The sequence below is a fragment of the Dermacentor albipictus genome, chromosome 9 (genome assembly GCF_038994185.2).
Source record: "Dermacentor albipictus isolate Rhodes 1998 colony chromosome 9, USDA_Dalb.pri_finalv2, whole genome shotgun sequence".
Lineage (NCBI taxonomy): Eukaryota > Metazoa > Arthropoda > Arachnida > Ixodida > Ixodidae > Dermacentor > Dermacentor albipictus.
The window spans coordinates 66,870,113-66,887,293 of NC_091829.1; the positions used below are offsets into that span (position 1 = coordinate 66,870,113).

The following is a 17,181-nucleotide window of genomic DNA, read 5'->3' on the forward strand; positions in this document are numbered from 1 at the left end:
TTTGCTCGAGAAATGTCTACGGAGTGCCGAGGAGCGCATGTTGGCGCCGTTGCTACGCTCGAGCAGTGTAGGTGCCGCAACGGTCGAGGAGGGAGCGTGAAAGAGGGGAGAAACGAGGAGAATTGAAGGCGGAGGAGGAGAGTGTCGCTACTTTACGAAGTTTAAGGGGTTTTAGGTTGCCCCCGTGTGTTCCGTTTTTCCGTAGTATGTAAACTCTGTTTCTGAGTGTCGCTAAAAAATGAGCGTCAGATGCGCATCATTGCTAAAGCTAAATTCACTGGATGATTAATTTACACTCAAAATTTTGCAAGTAAGCATTCATTTTCGCAGTGGGTCCAGTTTAGCACCGCATTTGTGGCAGTTACTCGCCTTAACTCATTCACAGTGAAGCCGAAGTGCGCGACGTCGTCTGCGGCGTCGCTACACGAAAGATGTCAATTTTGTTGCAAAGACACGGTGGCGCCATCTGTCAACGATACGTGGAAGCGCGCCTTGTCGCACCCTAGCTTGTCGTTTTCCTGTCCTTTCCTTATGAGCAAATTTTAAACTTGGGACCAACTGCGATTTCTCTGTTCATATGCACGTGAAATGAAGAAAGGGCAGTGAACCGCTCAGTTGATTTGAGTGGAATTTCATGCAGTTAAGAGAGAACACTGAATCCCGCCGACTGTCTAGCAAGCATAATGCCGATTTAAGGGCTAACATTTTCGCCAAAGTTTGCTGCACTGAAACAAGAAGTTTATAAATCTATTGCTCTTCAATTAAGACATATATGACAGTTCTGCTAACCACAATTGTCAGAACATTTAAAGTGTTCAGAAAGGACAGATCAGTGTACAATTCACGTTAAACTGTTACAGTTCTTGCGAGCTTCTCGCAAAAGTTGGTACTCAAACGAATGGTTCATTTCGCTGCTCTGTATATTACCTCAGTTTTGTTCACTTTAGGTGTCTCAATAAGGGCAGCTGGTTACAGAACGTGATATTGTTTTTTACATAACTGAGCTAGAGTTGTAACATGCTAAAATAGTTGTATACAAATACAGAAATATGAAGTGCCTCGTCAGAGGCGGTGAGGCAAGGGAGCGTCCTCGTCAACTCTATTGCCTTATGCTCGTCCGTCGGTGCAGCGTAAACAGTCGCGTCGCTTAGCGGCGGTAATTAAATGCACTACAGTTTCGCTCTTCACCAGTCCAGTTTCTTCTGCTTGAAATATATTGGAATGTTTTACCCTGCAAAAACTATCAGCGTCAGCACTTTGCATTTATCGGAACCTGTTGTGAACTCATCGGAAGATTTGCCTCGAAACTTGCGGTAAGATGAATCCTCTGGCTCTCTTGGTTAAAACGTTAGTGAAAGCCTTATCACACAACTTTACTTATCACGTTTTTCTATTTACTTACATTCTGAAGTCTGAACTTCAGTCGCCTATTTACCGTATCTTCCCTGTAGTATAAAGTAGTTTCGAACGCGTTTTTTTTTTCGGAAACACCGCGTATATCCGTTGCAGTGCGTCGCGCACTAATCCGCACCGCTTCCGTTCTCGCGCACAAAACAACAACAATAAAAACTCCTTCGGTATCCGGGCGGCGATGCCCAGGGCATCTTCGTGTACCACGTGGCCAGCAAGCTGCCCTGGAGCGAGGTGTTCTCGCGCCTGGACGCGATGCGACAGGGGTTCGAGCTCGAGTCCGTGCTCGTGGCCGAGAGCTCGCTCGACGAGGTGCTGCTCGGCATGGGCCGAGCCGAGATGGCCGAGGACGCGGCCGCCTCCAAGTGGGCGGCCGTCGTGGCATTCGACCCGAGCTACAAGGGCGACCCCTGGGGACGCGACCGCCAGGGGAAGCACGAGCGGCGCCAAAAGGTGCGCGAGTTCCGGCGCAAGGACGACGCGGCCACCAGGTGGCCCTAGTGGGTCGCCGAAGAGGACGACGCGTGGGACCCGGCTTCTCGCGCGTTCTCCTGTCCACGACGCGTCGTTCTTCTTCTTTGTTTCTTATACTATACCGCGGAAGCAAATTTTTTTTAGAGTATATGCGAGTTACAGTTGCGCCCCTTGTTTTCTGAATGAAATGCATGAATAAAACCATAGCTTAATCTGTCATCATCAGCCTGGTTACTCCCACTGCAGGGCAAAGGCCTCTGCCGTACTTCTCCAACTACCCCGGTCATGTACTAATTGTGGCCATGTTGTCCCGGCAAACTTCTTAATCTCATCCGCCCACCTACCTTTCTGCTGCCCCCTGCTACGCTTCATTCCCTTGGAATCCATGGTTATGAGCATCGGTTATCTTCCCTCCTCATCACATGTCCTGCCCTGCTTAATCTATATGCCGCAAATAACCGCAACCCACCAGATATGTAATACCTATGTCACATGGCGCGCTTTTGAACGCGATCGATCCGGATCGAATTTCTCGGTCGTTGATTGGCTCATTTGCGCAAGCTGCGCGAGGGAGCCAATCGCAGTGGAGAGCTTGGATCCCGCTCTGGCTTGATCGCGATCAAAAGTGCGCCGTGTGACACAGGTATGAGACGTTGTTTTACATGCCGGCCCGTTTCATCTAGTGGATGCTGCAGCAGTGTTCGTTTTAGTCATTTGGGCTGCTGAGCACGAGGTCGCGGGATCGAATCCCGGCCACGGCGGCCGCATTTCGATGGGGGCGAAATGCGAGAACACGCGTGTGCTTAGATTTAGGTGCACGTTAAAGAACCCCAGGTGGTCAAAATTTCCGGAGTCCTCCACTACGGCGTGCCTCATAATCAGAAAGTGGTTTTGGCACGTAAAACCCCAAATATTATTGTTATTTTAGTCATCCTTTTTTCCTTCTGCTCTGTACGTGTTTAATACTTTTTCCTAACGCCATCGTTATTGTCGTCACGCGGTGTGCATCACGCAGTGCATCACGTCCCACTTGTCACTAATAGGAAGGGTCGGTTATTTTCTTTATTCGTTTAATGATTAATCATTCGTTGTTTGAGCCTTTATTCGATTAATGGCTTTCGATGCGGGGCTTTTCCATCGATTGAATGATTGATCGAAATTGGAACTGGGCACTTAACGAAAGGTTGAAACACATGCATTTACTTTAGTAAGACTCTATTCTAGTGTTTGAGAAGTGCAACCAACTCAGAAATACAAGTGTATAAAGTCTGATAAAGAATAATCTTTAATTCCTTAAAGACTAAATAGAGTTGGCACTAGTGGCCTTACGAAAGATAAGCAAAAATGCCTCCTCCATTTCTTTCTCTGAACGTGAATGTACAGCGAAGCTGTTAGTGACGTTAGGCAAACACCACCACCGCCACAAACGACCTACGTCACGCGCACGCACGTGTTCGGAAGTGCAGCACGCATACTTAGTCTTCTAGGCCGTCCGCCTATCGCAAGTGCCTCATTGGACTAAGTTAACATTTAAAGGTAAAAGGCGTCGGAAAACTGTGTGAGGCATGACTTACGCGCGACCTGCATACATGATAGCTTCGGATTGTTATTCGAATATACGAGAAACCGCACATCTCGTACGCGGAAACTGAAAGACAAAGGCCATCTTCAACTGCCGTTTCAGCTGCCGTTAGGGGTCTGTCTGACCGGCCGGTAGGTGCCTGTACCTTTAGCACAGTGTACACCCTTATTTTTGTAGGGCCTCCACCTATAGCGCAAGTGCGTGTTTGAATGAATTGAATTTCTAAAAAAAAAAAATGTCTTATAAGATTCGTAAAGTACGACTTACACAAAACCTGCAGAGTGACAGCATCGGACTCTGATTCGCATGTACGAGAAAACATAATCCTTTTACACAGAAACTCAAACACAATGCGTTCTAAGTGCCGTTCGTTTTTGTTTGAGCACCGCGCACACGGACACGAAAAATCTCGACCAACTCGAGGCTAACAGCTTCGCTGTGATGTATGTTACAAAAGGGCACTTAGAGCAGAATTAAACATGATACATGGCATACACTGAATCCCTAGCTGTACAGTATAGTTAAACAAGAAATAAAAAAAAATATGGGGTTTTACGTGCCAAAACCACTTTCTGATTATGAGGCACGCCGTAGTGGAGGACTCCGGAAATTTCGACCACCTGGGGTTCTTTAACGTGCACCTAAACCTAAGTACACGGGTGTTTTCGCATTTCGCCCCCATCGAAATGCGGCCGCCGTGGCCGGGATTCGATCCCGCGACCTCGTGCTCAGCAGTCCAACACAATAGCCACTGAGCGACCGCGGCGGGTAACAAGAAATAAGAAACGTGGCAACAGTGAAGGGTGGAGTCCAACTAAAATATGTAAGAAATTGCAATATGCACAGGAGAAAAAGAAAATTGCTGGTGTGGGATTTCAAGCCACACGCTCTTTTTTGCAGAGCGAAGGAAGGTCATTTGGCTAGGATGTTTGGGTGAAAGCGACACGTTCTTTGAAGGGCCACACAACCAGCATGCGAGAATAGGCGCCCGGAAGCTATGGATTTGACAGAATCGACGTGAACTCCATGGGTATGTCAAATACGAGTTGGATAGTTGGACTGGGAGTCCAACTCCCAGTCCAACTAAAGACACGACTGTCAACGACTGCAATAATATGCCTTGAATAGCGAGGACATTTCAAGCCTTCGGCTTGGGGCGGCGTGTGGGGAAAGAGAGGTGAAACGCTTCGGCTCGGCATCACTCGGGTCTCGCAAACGCAGTCGGCAGTCGATCTACCAAAGCAGCACAGTCACTGCTCGTGCTCCGCCGTTCTTGTACGATTTCAAAATTTTTGCGCCACTCCTGTCAAACTCTAGAAATACGATCAATCGGACATGTCTAACAGATTACGTCGGTTAAATGAAAGGTGGACATCGATGAAGATTAATCGTTTTCCGGGATACCTTTAAATGATTAATCCTTCATCTATATCACCGAGCCTAGTCCCCAAGTTGCGTGACAATGACGGCAAGGGCGAGTTGTTACTGATGCTGTTTAAGCATCCCGGGACTGTAGCACCATCGCTTACTTTGATGATTTCTTGATGAAAGCTCCCGCTTTCGCCTATGCATCGATCCCCTATAAGAATTCCTTGAAGAAAGGATAAATGTTGGCGATTTCGCTAGTGGTGACGAACGTTGTATCGACAATGTGGCACCTTCGGGGGTATTGGAGACTCGCTGCAACAGTGGATTCTAGGCCGGTGATATATCCAAGCCGAAGTTTCTTATCATGCGGATGGCATTATCAAGTTGCATGCTCGCTGATTAAGCTGCGTTTTCCTCAAGGTACACCCGGCCACAAAATATTACGGACCACGAAATCTGAGAAAAAGCTGGATATCTCCGCAGCCTCACAACACAGCCTAATATTAACATTTCGGGCTTCCACTAGAATATGCTACGAACATCATCGTATACAGTATTAATGGCTACTGCTACAGGTTGCTCGAGAATTGAACGTTTTCCAACATCCTGTGGTCCGTAAACTTTTGTGGGCGGGTGTACATGCGGTCGTGTTCTGCATGCAGCGAAAGTGGTGTAGACGCTTTGTAGACAACTGTGTGAAGTCGAGGGTAAAACGCGCTTGTATTTACGTTTCCCGCGCCGCATGAATCTTTTGTCTCGTTTTGCCTTCAAGCAAGTTTCACAAATGCACATCTCGAAGTTCGTACCTCGACTTTGAATCGAAGCGTTTATTTCTTTATTTCTCTCTTGTGAAATTCTCATTTCGCGTACCGGCATCTGTTGCGAGCGTTTCTGTAACACCATATATAAACTTTGCCATTTGCCAAAGTGAGTGCGAGCGCAAATGTAACACAAGTTCGTGTGCTTTCACTGTTGCATGCGTTCATGGAATGAAATGCGTCAGTAGCACGGAGTACAACATATGCTGCCTTCGCGTGTAACCTTGGGTGCAGCTGTCTATGAAGGCTGGTATGTGCCATTGGCTGACAGAGGTATTCGTAATAGCGCGCGCGCGCACGCACGCACGCACGCACGCACACGCACACGCACGCACGCACACACACACACGCACACACACGCACACACACACACACACACACACACACACACACACGCACGCGCGCACACACACACACACACACAGAGAGAGAGAGAGAGAGAGAGAGAGAGAGAGCTGGCTGTTAATCGACGGGTTTAAAAAATCAAGCTCTGAAAAATGCATTCGTAACAGTATTCGTCTTTCGTTGTACGCTGAACTAAACGCAAATAAAAAATAGTAATATAATTGCTATCAGTGCGACGACAAAAGTCAAGCTGTAGAAACCGAGAATTTTACCATAACATTGTGAAAGTTGTCAGGTGTACCTGTCTCCGTTAGTCTAGAATAATAAAGCATTGTCAATAAGTGTGCAACATAATTTTATTTTCAATCTGCCACAGACTATGTTGAAACCTCGTAATTAGAGTTTAATTAAATTTTCGACTTGGTGTATCGTCGGTAATGTCGCATATTGAAGAAATGTCTTCTTTGCTCAGTTCAGATCAATTTGGAGTTTGTGGGATCTCGGTGTTGTTTTACCTTCGTTTCGTAAATTAGACAATTTGAGGCCTTATAGAACACGCAGGACGACGTGAAAGGAGTCAGTGAAACTTGGAACGAAGTGCTTCGACCGGCCAATCGCGCAGGAATCTTGCGTGTATTCGTTGGCTTCTTTCACGCTCGGTCAAACAATTTTATGCAGCAAGCTATGTATATTCGATGGAAGAGAATGAAAACCGATCACCTTTCTTTTTTCGGTCTTGTTCATCCCGTCTTCTACGGCGCAGTCACTCATCTTATGGAAACTGTATCCGTAATATATATATATATATATATATATATATATATATATATATATATATATATATATATATATATATAATGTCACGTCTACGGCAGAGAGGTTTGTATCGCAAGTTCATCTCAACGTACAGCGGCCCATTCGTGATACTCAGCCGATTAAGTGACGTCAACTACGCCATCGCAAAGCTGACCGCCAATAATCGCCGGTCGCGGAAGGCTCAAGTGGTTCATGTGGCCCGCCTGAAGCACTACCCTCATAAGGTTCCCGAATCAAGAACTACCAATTATGTGGTTCCATAGCTCGCTCGACGAGCTTCGTCTGCGCCGGAGGAAGATGTTACGCTGCGCGGCGGAGCCGAAGAAGAGGAGATGGAGGAACTGCGCGTGGTGGTAGAACAGGCGCGACTGCCTACGATCTCGTCTCTGCGCCCTCTAGATCATCTTGTAAATAAATCCATGTATGTATGTATGTATGTATGTATGTATGTATGTATGTATGTATGTATGTATGTATGTATGTATGTATGTATGTATGTATGTATGTATGTATGTATGTATGTATGTATGTATGTATGTATGTATGTATGTATGTATGTATGTATGTATGTATGTATGTATGTAATCTGGTGACGTGTTCACGTCAAACGTGACGTCATGCGTTGACGTCTTCGTCCAGCGATGATGTCACTTGTCATGTGATGCCTCTTGGAGGAGCAGTACCGTGTGCACGTCCTGCTTTTTTTCGCCGTCTCCGGGATCGGCCCACATTACTGTGTGAGCAACGGGTACGCGAACACAAGAAATACTGTCCAACTAGAGGCTAGCAGCTTCGCTGTAAAACCAGGTTGCTCCGGCGAGATCGTTCGTATATCGCGTACACGCTACTGTGGCGTTCTTTGCAGTCAGGTAAGCATCCGTTGCCACTGTAGAAAAGAAATTACTGGCGTTTTTTTTTTTAAGAATTTAACCACGCATTGTCGGACGTTTTCTCCGGCTGCTGCCTGCGAAATACCTCCAAGCCTACCGACTAACGACAGCCTTCGACGTCGAGGTCGAGATGGCGCCACAGCCGCTGAAGCCGCATATTCTGCAACATGACCTCGGAGACTGACGACAGGCTCGGTGTGCCGGCAGTCTCGGGCGCGCACCTGAGCAATCCCCACGACTCGAATCCGCCTGGCTACGCTGCCGAAAAAAAAAAAAAAAACGCGCGCCGCTCGAACGCCTGCGCGCGCGCGTGGCGGTGACGAAAACGTGTGGGACAGAGAGAGTGGAACAGCAATAAACAAAAGGAACAGGAAGAAGCACGACGCGGGCGTGTGTAGCCCAAGGGGGCGAACGGGGGGAACCGAACGACCGTTCAACAGGAGCGAGGGTGCGGGAAGAACCGGCTTCCCACACCCCGAATCCGAGCGTCGTTTCTTTCTCGGTTCCTGCCGCGGCCGCATGGCAGGCTTGGCGTACGCGATTCGCAGGCTTCCTGCGCCGGTGAAGTAAGGGAGAGGGGATCAAAGACAGAGAGAGTGCGTAGGAGAGAGAGAGAGAGCGGCATCCTCCTCGTTCCTTCGCTCCCGGCGTGCGCGAACGCGGGCGCGCCGCTGGGCTTCAAAGCTGCCTGCCTGCCTACCTGCTCGGCGGCATTCCTACGTGCCGAGCGAAGCGGCGGCGTTTCGGCCCAAGCTCGCCACGAGCCCAGCGGGCCTTTTCTACCGCCCGAAGACACAAGTGGTGGTTGCACCGCATACGAAACGGCGCCTCAGCTGCGTTCCGGCCCCGTTTCGTTGCTTCTCGTTCTCGAGAACGTCAAGCTTCCACGCGACGACCGCGCGTCTGCTGCCGACGCGGGCCGAGTCTAGTCGAGCCTACGGGGCAACTCTTGTGAAAGTGCGGATGTACGGCGCGAGTGTTTGAGTGCCGAACGGATTTGCCTCTTCGCTTCGAACGAACGGGATGCACCGCGGCATCGGGGGACGACACCGTGCTCGTGTCAGTAGCCATCGGCCGGCTTCGAGTGACGACGTCCCGTCATCAACAGGTTTGCAAGTCGCAGCAGCGCACGCACCGACAGTGTGAGGATCAACGGCGACGCCGTTCCGTTGCGAACGCCAAAGTGTCGGCACTCGCTTCCTTTCGGAAGCTGTGCGAACAGTGAACCGGTATCGGAGGAGTCGAGCGAACGCAGGCCCCGACCGGGAAGTTTCTCTTTTGACCGCTTCTTCTGGGGCGGCCCGCCCGCGCCTTTTATCCAGTCCGAGCAACAGGTGAGTCCCCGCTACCCCCTCACCCCCCGCCTCCTTTACGACCGGTCGTCTTCCGCGCAAGCTTCGTGGAAGGAAGACGCTCCGTTCCGCCGCCCCTGTAGAGCGGCCCGCGGGATTAATGTCGGACCCGCCTGGTCCTGTTGCTGAAGTACTATAGCGCCAAACAGACGACACAAGAAGAAGAGACGCGGACGAACGCTTTCCGTGTCTCTTCTTCTTGTGTCGTCTGTTTGGCGCTATAGTACTTCAGTAATTTGCACCAACTGGCCCAACAAAAAGTTCTGCTGGTCCTGTTGCACCCAACGGAACTGGTTGTCGTCTCGGAAAAGAGTCTGTCCCGGGCGAACGACGTGCACGTTGCTGCAGTCTGCGACCAAGGCGTGACCAGACGTAGAGGCCCCTTCGACGTTCGCGTATAGCTGTGGCCGCGCGTTTTTGAGACCGGAAGGGCACGCCGCGCAGACGGCTTTCGTCTCGGCGCTCACTGAACGAGGCCGAGGCTGTTCGGGTGACTCGCGGGGCACGAAGCTGTCGTGGGCGGCGGTCGTGAGACGCACCGTTTTGTAAATCTCAACTCATTCTCGAATGCACACGGTATCCGCGGCAGATTTAGCGTCGCTACTTTGTCTTCTGTCATCTGTCTGCTTTCCATTTGACGTGAAGTTTGGTTCGTGCTCCGCCGGTGGGCGCTCTTTGGTTAGAACTGCCCTTTGCGCCATTAAAACCTTTTGGTCGATCAAATCAGTCATGCCCGCCATTGCATTTGCCACTTTGGAACATTAATCGAGCTATCGAAAACGAAAATGGTGGGCCATGGATTGCAGTCGTCGAAGAACGGTGCATAAGACCATGCTGTCTACCCACACATCTTAATTCTAATCACTGGCGAACTGCCGAGTAAAGTAAAAAAAAATAAGGGGAAAAATGGTATGCACAACCAACGCATATGCTGGAATCTTGCAGCGGTTAATCAATTTCTCCGAAACCTAATCCGATGCCTACAGTTCTACTTGTCATCCCAGGAAACGTGTGATCTCGTGCACCGTTCACTTTTCCACCGCCCAGGTCACAGTGTCGTTCTGTGTTTATGTTCACGCGCACTACATACGCCGCTCACAAGGTGTGCCGAAATGCAAACTGACAGTTCACCCGGATGCACGCTGCGAGACGCGTCGACGCAGCCATGTCACGTGGGACGAAAGCGACGTCGGATGCTTATCGATAGAAGAACGGTGCGGAGACGTGTACTTAGAGAGGGAAGCATACGACGTGATTAACAACGGCGTAAGGCTGAATTATTATTATTCGTCCGTTTTAACCCCGCCTCATTAGCCTAATAGGAATGTGCGTACGCCTGTTTTATTCGGCAAGACAGCAGGAACACGGTCAGCGAGACCCGGGAGGTTTCGCAAAGAAAGCTTCTCTTGGATAACAAGCTTTGCGAAGCTCTTTCCTTTTTCATTATTGTCAGCAAAATCGCGCCCTCAGCAGTGGCCGTGCTTTGCACAGCGCGTGCACATCCCGTTACAAACGACGCACTCCTTTCTCATTTGCTAAACCTACCGCGCACTGCAGCAGTTACAACTGCAATGGCTCCCTCGCCCAGAGGGGGGTGTCCCCTTAGCCGTTTCTTGGCGAAAGCATGATTGGAGAGGAGGACGTTTACTTATGACGAAACCATTCGGCACAAATCGCCGCCCCCAGTTCGGTTACGGCCAGGAGAGACTGCATTGTAAAGCGCAGTTAAAGGGAGGTTATCGCGAAGCGGTGACGAAAAGCTGATGCGTTCTATTAGTGGCAATGTCGACTTCACCACAGTGCCGCTGACTTTGTTTCTGAATCTGCCTCCGTATTGAACGCTCGAAATGGAGTCGTCTTTCGCCCGGATACTGCCGACGACGTCTTTCCCCCCTTCGTATCTGGCCTCTCGGATCTGTTGTGTTCGAATCGAGTGCGTCCCACTCCTCGTCGTGGAACCACGTGCTCTCGTGCCGTGACTATATGCAAAGTAGGACTCACAGGTGACGATAATCCGGATGGATACATACATGCTGCGAATCGTCTTTCCCGGGAAAACCTGGCGTGGTCCGTCTCGCATCGGCAATTCCTAGTCGCGATAATGTATACACTACGGCACAATGATAAGCTAAGCTACGCGCGGCAAACAGGTCTGTTTGCAACGCGGTGTAAGTTATAAAGAGGCAATCGCAGTACCGGGCTAACATGCGCTGGTTAACGAATCATATAGTTAGTCGCAGTGCACGGGTAAACGAATCTTCGCGTAAGAAGCGTATACGAGCTCATCGAAGTAAATTATGTAATATAGTGACCGTTCGTCGACTGAAATGCCGGTTACCCTACGAAAGCGTGGAAACTTCAAAGCATTGTTGTTTCTCTCCTGACTGCGAATAAGTTTCATCGCAGTAACATCTAACGCCGCGAAAGAGTGCTTCCCGCATTTTGTTTTTCTGGGTTGAGAGTGAATTTTTTTTTTACTCGCCGCGATAGCTCATTCGCCATGGCTTTGCGCAACCAATCTCCAAGTCACGGCGGCTACATTCCGATGGAGCACAAGGTCGCGGGATCGAATCCCGGCCACGGCGGCCGCATTTCGATGGGGGCGAAATGCGAAAACACCCGTGTACTTAGATTTAGGTGCACCTTAATGAACCCCAGGTGGTCGAAATTTCCGGAGTCCCCCACTACGGCGTGCCTCATAATCAGAAAGTGGTTTTTGCACGTAAAACCCCAGGAGGAGGAGGAGGAATAAACTTTTATTGTAGAACCAGCACTTTATGATGGCCGGGCCTACGCCTCCCACGAAGGGACGTCGAGGGCTTGCCTCGCCGCCGCCTCGCGGGCGTGCTGGGTCGCCCAGGTTTGGTCGTCGAGGGTGGAGCTCCGCAGAGCCTCATGCAACCTCGACGAGAGAGTCGTGGTGTTAGTCTGTGCGTACTGTGCTGGGCACTCCCATAGCATATGCGAAAGCGTAGCCGGGTGAATTCCACAGCACCGGCAGTTGGGGGTAGTGTAGACGTCCGGAAATATAAGGTGGAGGCGGGCGGGTGAAGGGTACGTGTTTGTTTGTAGTAGACGCAGGGTGGTAGCCTGGGCCCGGCTGAACTTTGGGTGCGGCGGGGGGAAGATTCGGCGACTCAGGTAAAAGGCCTTAACAAGATCGTTATAAGTTGTCAGACTGTCCCTGGTGTTCCACTCATCTCCAGTGACTCCGGCGCGGTTGACTAGGCCTCGCGCAATGGAGTGGGTGACCTCGTTGAGATTGGGGAGGTGTGGGTGGACAGGGCCCGCATGGGCCGGGATCCATGTTAGGGAGATTATGCTGTCTTTAGAGTGTGGTGCCTGGCAGAGGATGCGAAGAGCTTGGGGACAAATACGCCCTTTGCTGAAGTTAGTAACGGCTGAGCGAGAGTCACACACTATGGTGTGACAGGTGGGATCTAAAGTGGCCAGGGCGATGGCCACTTCTTCAGCCGTCTCTGCAGTGGGGGTAGTGACGCTGCAGGCATGGTGTAGGGCTCCATCGCGTGTGGCAACGGCCACAAATCGTGTGCCATGGGAGTATCGGGCTGCATCAACAAATGTGACGCCAGGTACGTTGGCAAGGGCTTTTATGATAGCTCCGGCCCGAGCTTGGCGCCTGGCCCTGTTATATTCAGGGTGCATATTCCTAGGGATAGGGTCTATGTAGAACCAGCTACAGGTGTCGGTCGGGATCGGTTGTTTGGGGCCCTGTTGCTGATGGTAGGTGAAGCCAAGCGTGGACAGAATAAAGCGCCCCGTTTCAGTATGGGTGAGCCGTTCAAGCTGAGAGCGTTGTTGGGCTTCAATGAGTTCGGAAAGGTTGTTGTGAACTCCCAGTTGGTTGAAGAGTTCAGTGCTGGTGCAATGTGGGAGACCAAGTGCTTGCTTGTAGACCCCTCGTATGAGGGTGTCGAGCTTGTTCTGCTCAGCCCGGTACCAGTTGAGGTACGCAGCAACGTAGGTGATGTGGCATATGACAAAGGATTGGACGAGTCGGAGAAGGCTTTCTTCTTTGAGTCCTCCTCGACGGTTAGATATACGTTTAAGAAGTCGTAGGGTGTTTTGAGATTGGGCACAGATCTTGTTGAGAGCCAAGGCGTTGGAGCCGTTGGTAGAGATGGTGAGACCGAGAACCCGGATACTAGGGACGTTTGGGATAGGACTGCCATCTTGAAGGCGTAGGGTGATGGCGTCACAGGGTCGGTGATCAGATTGGTGTTTGGGAGGGCGACCCCGCTGAATGGGCTTGTATAGCAGAAGCTCCGATTTAGCCGGCGAACAGCGCAGTCCAGTCCCTTGGAGATAGGCTTCAACTAAAACCCCATAATTTTTTTTTTTACATCCCATGGAGGCAGAACGCAGGAACCTGCGTGTAAACCGAGCATCACAGGTGTGCGTCAGAGGGCCCTGGGTTGGTCGAAATTACTCCGGAGTCGCCCACTAGGGCGTCCCTCGTGATCGGATTGCGGTTTCATCTCGTAAAAATTCGCGATTTGCTTTAATGTCGCGTGGCGGTGTACGATGCCGCTAAGAACTGTCGGCTCCATATCGTATACATAGTATACCTGCAAGTTTTCGTTGTGGACGTGCCCTATGAAGTTCTCACAGCACGCAAAAAAAAATAAAATAAATTCTGGCCACACGCATGCGGCGTGCGTGTGTGTGTGTGTGGCCGTGGGGGAGGGGGGGGGGCGTGCGCGTGTAAATCAACCTCACACTTTATTTTTTTTTTGTCATACACAGTACATTGTTACTGCGCAAATAGGGAGCTAAAGAAAAAAAATGCTGCATGTGCGCAGCTGGAATGCGCATACGTAATTTGCGCACGCGATATAATTCGCGTACGCAGTTTTCTGCCGAATCCTCCCATCGGCCTCCCTTCATTGTTCGCCGGCCGTTCTTCGCCGTCGAATGGCCGGCGGCCCGTTTAATTGCATTTCCGGCTCCCGCATTCAGCCTTAACCTTGGCGCCAGGCCGCGTCTATACGCGTACACACACATGAACGCGTCGAGCGGCAACGCTAGCTTGTCCGGCGTCTCGCGGTCGCGGCTTATCGATAAAGCGGTGGACTCGCTTTCGTTCCCCTATCGGAACCTTGAAACGTTCGGGGAGCAGGGCCGCTATATGCGGGGCACGCGCAATAAACGGCAAGCAGCGAGTCTGTCTGCGTGGGTAAAGGTGTGTGTGAGTCATACGAAATTATCCGTGCTTAGACAGAGAGCGAGAAAATAAGACGTGTTAAGGGCAGAGTCATCAATCACATTTACGGTCTGAGTGACTACGTTGCACTGAGAAGTGGTCAAAGGGTTAAGAAATAAAAGATGCGAGTAAAAGAGGAGAGAAAATATATGAAGAAAGGTCTGCACCAGGGGCACAACAAGAAGGCAACTGACAACGGATGTAGCTTTAGTTTTCGTCGTTTCTTTTTCTCCTAAATCGCGAGGAAATTCAGAAACGTTCGTGTACCGTTCGATAGGTGTATGCCAGAAAACCCCAGGTGGTTAAGATTAATCCGGAGTGACCCACTACGGCATGGCCCGTCATCAAATCCTGGTTTTGCCACTTAAAACCGCAGAATATTTTAAAATGTTTTCGATTGCGTAAAAAGAAAACAGAAAAAGTGAAAAAACCTGCCTTTAGCAGCAACTCCGGCTGACGTGTTCAAGAGGAAGCGCGCGCCGGATGTACGATAGCGTGGATTACGTCGATTGAGCATAGAAATCGAATTCCATGTACCGAATTCTTGTGAGGGGCATGTGGGCGAGGGGATAACATGAGAGAGTGAAATGAGACGCATAGGAGGTTCTTTGATCGCCTACATCGCGCACTTCGATTTCTGTCGCGAATTTCAAAATAGTAATAATTATGGTAATCAACTAAAAGAAACGCAGTAGATAGGAGCGTTAAATTATAAGCCTTATGATTTAACCATGCTTGTGCTATATTAACAACGCCACTCTCGTCGTGAGAGATGGCTTGGTAAGCCAGAATTGTCCCAAAAACTAAATATGATGGGTGGCAATGCACAACACTCCGTGCCTTCCAAGATTATGAGAAAGTCTCCTCGGATCCACTCAGGTGTCTAACGGTCCCAACCAATCATTTCTCATCGTAATAACTACAGCACTTTCGAAAATATACTTTAACAAGAATGAGGAAAGCCTTGCATACGCATAGGTATATAATCCAAGTTCCCAAGAAATAAAAATTGACAGTCACTGAAGTATCCTTACGTGACTTTAATGCGAAAGCATTAGGACTTGTCGAAGTTATCACCTTACATTGAAACTGTACCTTAATCCAGCTTACTATAATTCGTACCGACCTTAATCCACTTTCGTCCATCTTAATCCACCTTGGTCAAATTTGTATCACTCTCCACCTTAATCCACTCTAATCGACCCTAATCTACCTTAACCCACTTTGATTCATCGTAATGCAACTTTGACCCACCATAATTCAATTCTTGGAGTGAGCCACAGTACCCGTCCGACGCCGCGGCTGTTCGCCGCGCGATTTCGCAGTGCGAGCCTCAGCAGCTCCCGCGCCGGGAACGTGACGTCATCACTTGGTCACGTGGGTTTCCTTGCCAGACCCTCGCCGATGTTTTCCGCTTCATGGGGCTATAATAATAATAATAATATCTGGGGTTTTACGTGCCAAAACCACTTTCTGATTATGAGGCACGCCGTAGTGGAGGACTCCGGAAATTTCGACCACCTGGGGTTCTTTAACGTGCACCTAAATCTAAGCACACGGGTGTTTTCGCATTTCGCCCCCATCGAAATGCGGCCGCCGTGGCCGGGATTCGATCCCGCGACCTCGTGCTCAGCAGCCCAACACCATAGCCACTGAGCAACCACGGCGGGTTCATGGGGCTATAAGGCTTTCTTCTTAATAATGTACGCGGAACGTAAATTGCAGGTGGCGATTACTTTTTCCCATTAGCGAACACGATTCGATCACACGTATACGTTTTGGGGCACGCAAGGTATAGCTGGACAATCGGCAGCTGGTGTATTTTAACGCGTCTGTGCAGCACGTGCCATTTAGTGCCCACGCTGACTGCAAGGGCATTCATGCCATTGTGCTGCTGGCACATGGTCGTGTGCAAAAAAAGAATAAATAAAAGATCCGGCAAGAGTTTGCCATCAATTCCTCTGGTTAATACCCTACGATCTGTCGTATCGCTGAGTCGTAGCCTTGCTTCAGAATGTAGTTTTTTATATGGGCGCTATGATCTCGAGAAGTTCTTGCGAAGAAGACTCGGTGAATGCTCTCGCGGGATGTATTTCGCGCACGTGCCTCTGCAGGTTCCCGTTGCGCGGGGTGCGCGGAATTCTAATGGACGGTACAGCTCGGCACGAGAGGAGTGTCCTCGTGCGGTATGCTGCACCGGCCTAGATCTGTCGTATAAATTTTGAACTCTCATTGCGGCTGCGGAACGTAGCGCTGCATAGGGGAGATGTTGTTGGTCGGCAATTAGCCGGTACGTGGGGCTGGCTGAAGTGTGACGTCGGTGGTGTGGTGCGTTACTAGAATGGCGCCCTATACGTAAGCAGTGAATCCATGGAAGCGTGCTGTAATTATATATATATATATATATATATATATATATATATATATATATATATATATATATATATATATATATATATATATATATATATATATATATATATATATATATATATATATATATATATAATTACAGCAAATTAATCCGAAAGACATGGTCTTCCGCGTAACTTCGTCCGGCTTGCCCATTTCGACACGTAACGTGTACGAAGAAGCCGTGGCATCTTCGGCGGGCCAGGGCCGTTGCCGAAGATCTCGGAAGATTTTCCTCGGGCGATGGACCCCTGACACCCTAGCCCCGGGCACCAACAGCAATAAGCCTTGGACGAATAAAGTTTATTCCTATCCTATCCTCGTGGAAAATCCCGCGAGACGTCAGGTCATACGGATGCGCTTTCCTCACTAGAGGTGAGCGATCCTATACTGAACCGCGCTATATAGAGCGTACGCCGTCTTGTAAACTGGTTCGAATCGTAATTGTATGTGCATAGATGCGTCGAATTCTAGTCACGCCTGTTCGCTC

The 17,181-nt window shown here is 49.7% G+C and overlaps 2 protein-coding genes across 2 annotated transcripts in view; both read left to right on the top strand.

Moving 5' to 3' along the window:
* The window catches only part of LOC139050093 (phospholipid-transporting ATPase ABCA3-like), a 92,485-nt gene extending 90,389 nt beyond the window's left edge, over window positions 1-2,096 (top strand). Inside the window, exon 14 of the mRNA XM_070526301.1 lies at window positions 1,600-2,096. Coding sequence (XP_070382402.1) covers window positions 1,600-1,911 — 312 coding nt within the window. The 3' untranslated portion in view covers window positions 1,912-2,096. The remainder of the gene's footprint in view (window positions 1-1,599) is intronic.
* A 6,212-nt stretch (window positions 2,097-8,308) lies between these two features.
* Window positions 8,309-17,181, top strand: part of LOC139050095 (putative ferric-chelate reductase 1 homolog) — an 89,263-nt gene continuing 80,390 nt past the window's right edge. The window contains exon 1 of the mRNA XM_070526304.1: window positions 8,309-9,037. The gene's annotated coding sequence lies outside the window, so the exon portion shown is untranslated. The remainder of the gene's footprint in view (window positions 9,038-17,181) is intronic.